The 8,918-nt window shown below is 34.1% G+C and overlaps 1 protein-coding gene across 2 annotated transcripts; it reads right to left on the reverse strand.

Annotated features, from left to right (window-relative positions):
• Positions 1-586: 586 nt before the first annotated feature.
• On the reverse strand, positions 587-8,556 carry LOC113775555 (E3 ubiquitin-protein ligase BIG BROTHER-like). 2 transcript variants are annotated; one of them, XM_027320490.1, is made up of 9 exons: positions 8,350-8,556; positions 7,888-7,969; positions 7,625-7,799; positions 6,993-7,233; positions 6,143-6,177; positions 5,890-5,934; positions 1,645-1,772; positions 942-1,050; positions 587-855 (listed from the first exon to the last, which is right to left on the reverse strand). In XM_027320490.1, the coding sequence occupies exons 3-9, from the start codon at positions 7,772-7,774 to the stop codon at positions 805-807; spliced, it is 759 nt and encodes a 252-aa protein (XP_027176291.1). In that variant the 5' UTR covers positions 7,775-7,799; positions 7,888-7,969; positions 8,350-8,556; the 3' UTR covers positions 587-804. The 2 variants fall into 2 exon arrangements, with proteins under 2 accessions (XP_027176291.1, XP_027176299.1); XM_027320498.1 differs by lacking the exon at positions 8,350-8,556 and adding an exon at positions 8,174-8,257.
• Positions 8,557-8,918: the final 362 nt, after the last annotated feature.

The raw sequence follows: 8,918 nt of genomic DNA on the forward strand, positions 1-8,918 counted from the left end.
TTCTTAAGAAATAATTTTTGTGCAGAACGTATCAGCAGGATCAACCATCAGTCTAAGAACGTCAATGCTTAGTCTAACTAATTGGACCTCAGCCATCAATCCAGTAACACTAATACACAATCTAATAAAGATAGTCGGGTAACTTTTAATCTAGAAACGGGTATCGAATTTCAAAAACCATACCCAAATTCTTTTACCAGTTTTTAGAGATTGAAAATCAGCCAAGTTTACCAAGATTAATTTTATCGATGTCCAATATATGATCTAAATAAATTTTTTAAATTTTATTTCCAAAGCTTGAACCCCAACTAGACATTTTTATTCTATATACACACCACTCTTAAAAGCAAATGAGAGGGAAGAGAATAACTTTCTTAAAACCATTTTGTCAAGTGAAAATAAGTAAATTTGTTAACCAGCTTTTTTCCAAGTAAAGTTTAACTTTGAGGCTATATTGCAAGCAAATTTCATTGCGTCAAACACGGTTACCATTGCATCCAAAGAAAGTCGTACAAGAAGGAAAACCGCAAAACAGCTAGAATACAAGTACACTAAGCATACAGAAATGTAAAAGCGACATAAAAACTTGTACAAACACCAACTTCGCTCTTTTCCACAAAAATAATAATAATAAAAAAAAACCAACTTCGCTGATACAAATATCATGTCACGACGAATGACCTATTTATACTGGAAAGTGAGATTATGAAAGGAAAATAAAGACACTATATAAAAAGAAAAAGGAGAAGAAATAGGCAGTGCTGTAACCTCAGAACAACAAAGAAAAGAACCACTCTATGCTGATTATTTCTTCGATCCATTAAGCGAAACCTCTTTGTAACAAATTGGACAAGCCTGCAAGATCAAAACAGTCGTCTATAAGTCCTTTATGGACGCAAAGCTTTTCCAGTTAAAACTTTTGGAAAGGTTCAGTAGCCTACTTTGTTGATGCTAAGCCATCTGCTGCCACAACCTACATGATACATGTGCTTGCATGGAAGAGTCATTTGCCGATCACCTCGCTTGTATTCCATCTGGCAGATAACACACCTTCCAACAAAAATACAGCAAGCTAAGCACCTTTAAATTGTGGGAGAATCAGGATGGTAGAAATGCATAGTTATTGCTAGAAATGGACTATCAGTTCCCTCACAATGACGAATGATACTACCTTCTCCGATGCAAGGTCCAACTTAGGTAGAATAATAACTATACATGGGGAAAAGTCATCTTCAGACTCATAATAAAGTACAAGGGATGAAATTAAACTATTAATCAAATTCAGTATTGTCCCATGTCAAGAGATGTATGGTAAAATAATGCTGAACATCACATTGACATCACCGAGTATGAGACCATGTATAGTCATCAAATGATTACTACCACAAGTTCATCTACCTAAAGCAACCATAAGCATTTTTGTCAACCTTGCAACATCAAGGCTCACAACTTCCTTTGTCCTTTAAGATAACTACATTATATTATTGGTCTGACACCCCCAGCATAATACATAAAGATGTTTTGCCCATGAACATGCTCTAATTACCAAAGGACATTCTTTAAACAGGATGACTTGTACTAAGAACACGTCATCAATACTAAATGAATCAGAACTAGAATAGACTTTCTATCTCTCTTTATTACCTCTCATGTCTTGATTTCTTTCGTGAAAATAAGCCACACTTGAACTTGGAGACTGGAAGCAAGGAAATAAGTTCCTGCGAAAGACCTCTATTTTGAGTGCCAACAGCTTCACCCAATTCAAGTAACTCCTGCAAATAAAATAATAGATATAACATAAAGGACTACATAAATATCTATGCACTCAATAACCAGCTACAACACGATCCATTTTACTCCAATTAGAAATGTAACAGTCCCAACATTATCCAGTGTCATACTAATGAGAATATAAGGGGACAATACTGGAAGAAATTTTGGCTCTGGTGAGCGCATAAAACACAAAATAAAACAGTTAAGAAAAATAGTCTTAGGCAGTTTCACAGAAAATCTATGCAGAAAAAGAAAAACATCAATTTCATTAGTAATATGTCCCTTCATTTTATAGATGTATTGTCAACTACTCGCCCGACTTCATTTACCCAAATAAAGTTTAAACAAGTTCAACAACACATTCCCTCAGGAGATCATTCGCTAACTTCAAACTTTATCTATGCAGATCTTCTGCTAAAATGTAATGCCAATCATCCAAGAAACTTAATAGATTTAAATCACTTAGTAACTCAACCAAGCAGCAAGAGTACTGTATATACATTCCCATGAATCTATGATCATTCTAGGAAGTATAAGCACTGTGCACCTAAATCTATTCAAATGCATACAGAGCTTTTGAAGTGAAAAGCAAAGTCCACATATAAAGAATATGAAAAAGATGAAGGTTCAAAAATTTGAGGATAGTAGTTTCACGAAATTTGGAACATATGCTCATATTCCAAGACTTCTCCCAATCATAATGCTATACAATGGAATGCCCTTAGATTTTAAATTTTTGACAATCTGTTATGTCTATTCCATCATATGTGGGCACACTTGATAACGTTTAATGGGCGATAATCAAGGCAGATACATTTACAGTGGTTTGCTTGTTCTTAAGTTTCTTAGGTTCCGTTTGATAAAATTGAATCTGAATTCTGAAGTCTAAATTCTGAAATCTGAATAGTGAAACAATTAATTTACTGAATTTTAAGCACTGAAAAGAAATATATGAATGTCTGAATTTTAATGCTAAACTTATTTATACTGTTTGATAAATATTTATAACTGAATGCTTAATAAGTTTAATTTGACAATTTTGCCCTTATATCTTTTCATTCAAAAAAGAAACAGAACCTATGATTTAATTAACTTAAAATTGTTAGGTATAAAAATGACTATTTATTTTTAAATCAAATTAATATAAAAGATGACATATATTATATGAGGAGTATGGAGAAGATGTGAAAGTCATTAAAAAGGGTGAAAAAAGAAACAGAAAACCATTAGATAGAGAATATCAGGATATTTAATTAGATAAGAACTTCGAATATAATTAGCAAACAAGGGTAGATTTGATAGATAAGATAGGGTATTTGAAGTAATTCTATTGATTCTTATTAGAATTAAACATTCAGTTAGGATTCTTGTGCTGAAAAAAATACACACAAGTTCAGCACTACTTAACAAGTTCAGCAGATGGATTTTCATTTATCAAACACTCAAAACATCTGAATGTCTGAAAAGGTTCAGTTTCAGCACTTTTGTATGTTATCAAACAGACCTTAGTCTTCAGGTTATGTTGCATGTCCATGTAAAGTATAAAGCATTTCAGGGAAAAAAAACATCATGTGACCTAGAGTCTTTACCTACCATGGAGATTTCAACAAGAAAGACTAGAAACAAAAAAAAATGTTCTTGTCATGATGATCACCTATTTTCTCCAGATAGGAGTGCCTAAAATTTTACACAACCACACTTGAGCCTTCACGTAGTAACTACTATAGCTTAAAGAAGTTTGATATCTTCTCTCTAATTTAATCTCTTTCACCTCCTCATGTTGCGTAACATATCTAAAATCTGCCAACACTAATTTCAGCATCTTTCCATAAAATTCTGCAATAATTTCATGCAGTAACCTATTCTGAGCACTTATCATCTGCATGTCAAACAGAAAACATACCAAACAACTTTAGCTTGCTTAGTGCTGTCATCACATACATATCTCTTCGTATGGGGCAATAATTGGTCACAGTTTCGAACTTAAGAACCAGGTTACAAACTTCAAATTACTAAATAAAACTTTTGGCTTGACATGCTAATAAAGATACATTGTACTTTATGAAATCAGTATATGTAAAGTCGTACTTGATGTGTGTTCCCAAGCTTATTCAAATTAGTGATAAACAGGAGACCACCACTTGATGTCACTTTTGGTAAGTTTTACCTTTAAGGTTTCATTGTCTTAAGAACTTTTAAAAATGGTAATCTTACTTAACTTAAAGACTTCAGAAACAGTCCAACAGAAGAAAGGCAGACTTAAGATCTTTATTACATAAGTATATACAATATTCTAATCGTAGTGGAAATTTGATAGCATTCTCACAAATTGTCATGCTTTAGTGGAAATTTGTTAGATATTGCCATAAGAGATTAGTCTTCAATGCTTGAGAAGCCCAAATGCAAGTTCAATCAGTCACAAAATCATGATAAAAGAATAATAGTAATAACAAAAGAATCTGGTTTAGTACATTCATCGAATGCCTTTACTCCAAGCAACTAAAATAAAACATAACTTCAGTTGTTTTGAATTTATTCTCAGGTTATCTGCTGTATGCTGTCCTGTCTGAAGTCATATGCTCCCCCCGCCCCCTTGGGCCCTCAGAAGGACCCAAATTAAGAAAAAACAAACCAAACTCCTGTCTGCCTCCTCTGCTTTGTCATTTTTGATGATTTGATAATGCATCAATCAAAAAGATATCTTGTTTCATAATATTCCAATTCTAACTCTTTCTCCAATTTTCTAAACCTTAAAGTTGAGAAACTATTCTTAAACTATGGTTGAATGCAGATAAATGCATATTCCAGTCTTAAGTATTCCTTTTCCTACCCTAATCTACATGCGAACAATTTTTCCAAGCCTAATACAGTTGCAATGAAAGCCTGTTCCTGGTTGTCAAGAATACTAATGGACAAAATCCTAACTAGCAGTCTCAACAGGATATTCAGATTTAGAACCTTTTTGCCAAAATGACATAGCCTCCTTGGTCCAGAACCATAATAGCAGAACATCCTTTAGTGTCGCTAATCTTAATTACACAATTCTCTACCCATCCAAAAAAGAAAAAAAAGCTTCTTATTTATGACAGTATTATCAAATTAAAGTCAATGAGCTTGTCCATCTTCGCAAAACGTGTCAACTCTAAACCATGAGGTCCTCAAATCATTATAATTCTAAGAAGAGCAAACACAAATAAAGTTGGAGATTGCCTAAAATGTTGTTGGTAAATATTCATGCAGAAGGACAACATATGTAAACCATTTCTTTAAAAGAAAGAGAAAGGAAGAACAGAAGGAAAAGGGGGCACCGTATACATAAACCTCAATAGTCTTAATTTTCACTAAAACCAAAAATGTTCGGTTGGAACTGTCAATCTTGGATTTTGATCCTTCCCATTTCACAAGAAAAGCAATACCAAGATTATAGCTGTACAACAAGAAACAGAATGAATGACGCAATTCCAAAAAAAATATCTAGTTTAGTTCACAAGAAGCCTTATATTCCAAACTTAAGCCAATAGCTTCTCTTTGATTTTCATGGAATACGAAATTCTTACAACTCATGCCAAGTCATAAAACAAAACATAATGATCCTTTCCCATGTCCATTTCAAATGCTGTACCATCCAACACTATCTGGAATCTGATAACCTTTTCTTTAATTAGTCGTCAAGTAGCTTTAACCTCTCATACTTAGACAGTGCAATGTCTATGTTAGATACCGTCCAAGAACCAAAGAGAAAGAAAAGTCCTAAAACAATTTTCTCTTGCCTCTGCAAGAATATTGCCATAAGGGACTTTGCCAACCCTATGAAGGACAATCTCCATTATGGATGGAGTATACCTAAACAAAACAAAAAATGCAAAATAAAAATGGCAAAAGTTACGTGTGAAGACTCCTACTGTTCTGTATCATACTTCCGAATTATGCTTGATCTTTTCTTACAATAAATGCTTAACTTTTGCAGCTTCAAAGGATTAATGACGTCTTTTGTTCTCCATACTGGACTTTGTTTATCTTTTAAAAACTTGATAACTAATCACTCCACATGACTGAAAATAATAGGATAATAAATCATTGCATCAAAAAAAGTATAAATAGAAAATATTATCAGACCTCATACGTCATGTTATCAGGATCAATGTTGTCTTGCCAAACGACCTGCATCAATGTGCTGAGGATTAGTGAACCAAACAAATGACATCAGATGCTTTCTTGCATCACTTTGATTTATCAAAGAGGATATAAAAGCACTACTGCCTCCAACGTAGCGTTTGCAGTACTGCTAATAACCAGAATAAGTCTCTCCAAATAAAATAATAAACCAGAAAACATTAAGCAAGTAAAAGGATGGTTCCATATCCCATACCTCATAATCACGAGTATTCTGATGACTTCGAGGACCTACATATTAGCAACAATTCTCAATCAATATCTTCTGATATCACAAACTCTACTCAGTACAACAAAACGTTGCAGAAACAAAAAGCTTGAAAGGTATCATATCCTTCACAAATAGCCTACATATGAGGCACCGAAACCTCTTCCCCACCAACACAATTTGCACAGATATCAGCTTGGTACTATCTGTCATTGATCCTCCAAATATGTTGATGAAAAACTTAGGGAGCTAATCTAGCTCACTCATCAAGAAATAGATCAAGACACAAAATTTCAAGAGGCTACAAGCAGACTTTATGTGTATTGAATGCGCTGTAACCTTAAGATGTATCTGAAGACTTTGAAAAATAATACTTCCATATCATAAAAAATATATCCATATTCGACTCAATAATGATTGTTCAATCAGATAAAAATTATAGATTCGTTAAATAGTTAAACCGTTTCTTTAACAGATAGCAACAGTGATATATCGAATAAAGATTGGCATGGTTGCAAGAAATTCTCAATACATTCATTAAGAAATCCATCTATAGCTCCCATGGTACTGTAAAGAGCAGACACTAACTGCTAGTTAGATTGTTGCTTGAGCACTAATCACATCTGCTGCATCACTAAAATGAACTGCAGTTGTCCGCAAATAAACAGTAATAGCTTCAAAATTGCATAAAATTATACGATCACAAGTAAGACACACACACCCCACCCCCCTCTCGCTCCAAAAAAAAAGGTTAAAGCAAGAGCAATTCTAGTGGACCAAAAATACAGCTTGAACCCATAGGAAGCCATAAAAAGTGCAACAAAAAATCAGAACTTACACTCCACAGGATTAGCATGTGAAGGGGAGATTGAATTCTCCTCTCGCTGCATGTGATCAGCTCCAGTTTGTTCTTGGATCATGCTTGAAGGATCCTCTAAATTCCTACCGTATTCACCGATTTCAGATGTTTGAGTATGATCATTCATCACATAACCATGACCATAGTCACAGTAAAAACTCCCAGGTTCAGAATATGCAAATTTGTGGAAACTGGTGTTCATCGAAGGGTATACACTATCCTGCAAAAGACAGAGGCAATCAGATAAATAGCTCGAAGATATAAACCACTGACTACAATTCATATCCTAACAAGAAAAGGACAAAATACTGGTAAACAACATTCTTCTATGTGGTTTTTCAAATAAAATCAAAACACATGCCACATTCTGACTCTGACTAAGTAATTGTGAGCGTATTCAAGTGATGCACTTTACTCTCAAAATTTTAACTCATTAGTATCTCAATGAAATTGATTATTCACGAGGCAAACGGTTACAATCTCTTCAATTAAACGTCAGGCAAACAAATAAAATCTGATCAGATATGTTCATATAAGTGCATGTATACAGACCACAGATAAGTGATTAGAAAAATATAATTGTGTGAATTTAATGAAAGAAGAATATGTACCTGTGCATAAGGATGAGCCTCTGCAAAAATAAAATTGACATGGTCACAAGTAAGGCCTCCAAAGAAATCCACAAAGCTTCCAATTGAATTATAAGGCATGCCAGGGGCAGAGTTTGCATAATGAAACTCCATCGGCGAGGGCCAGCTCATCTTCTCACTTAACTACTATACTACTCTGCAGTTTGCACCACAAAGCTTCTAAAATTCGTAATTATAAACTTATCTGTATTAACTAATACTAGTGATTCGAGTATGCTAGTTACCTTATTACAAGCGAAATTTTTTCTTCAAATCGAGGAATTCAATGTCAATATTTACCTAATCAGTTGTACATTTTCCGATTTCCTGCAATGAGAGCACCAGTGGTTAGAAAACTCCCAATTAAGTCTCAGAATTTGACAGTAATCACGCAAAAACACAGGGATATGCGATTTTTTTCCAATAATTTTGCGGATCGAGGCGGAAATGACCGACAAAAAATTAACGCATTTTAGATGCAAAACTAAGAAAGGCTTAGAAAAAGATTAAGAAAAATGGGTAAAATCTTACAGTAAATTGAGTGTTTTTGGTTCAGGAAAGATAAAGAAAGAAGGAAGGAAGAAAGAAAGAAAGTATTTGTTCATAATTGATGGAAATTGAAAGGAAAAAATTGTCTACATTGTAGTAGAAAAGAGAAGGAATCGAGAGCAGAAAAGGAGGAGAGATGAAAGATTAAAGAAACCGACATTGATTGCTTTTCTGAATGCCACCCCGGCACCTCTTCCACAAACGCAGTCTTCTTCGCCGCCTTCTCTAGTCTCTACTTTTTTGTAAGTGAAGACTGAAGCGGGTGGCGTGTCACCTTTGTTACTTCGGTTCACTTACTCTATGAGTTGCCTTCTTCTCATTGTTAGAGGAGAAATTTACCACTCCCGGATGGTAGGTCAAACAACAAGGAGCTACTTGGGGTCTCAGTCTTGTGAATAGAATAAACAACACATTTGAGATGGTCACTCGAAAGTGCACGATTCGGAATTAGTCCAAATCCAGTGGATCACTCGACACCGAGAAATTTACACAAAAAAGAATAAAGAAATTTAGTGAATGCACGCCTGACACCAAAAAATTTACCGGAAAAATGCACCTTTCATACAATTTCATCCCTAAAATTTCAGTAAAAACACATTTCATTTATATAGTTGCATAATTTCAATCAATTTCATTCCTAAAGTTTCATACAAACACATTTTAACCTCATAATTTCATAAATTTAACCAATTAAAGACAATTGAATGATTGTTAACCAATTTGGACT

Source organism: Coffea eugenioides, chromosome 1, assembly GCF_003713205.1.
Source record: "Coffea eugenioides isolate CCC68of chromosome 1, Ceug_1.0, whole genome shotgun sequence".
Taxonomy (NCBI): domain Eukaryota; kingdom Viridiplantae; phylum Streptophyta; class Magnoliopsida; order Gentianales; family Rubiaceae; genus Coffea; species Coffea eugenioides.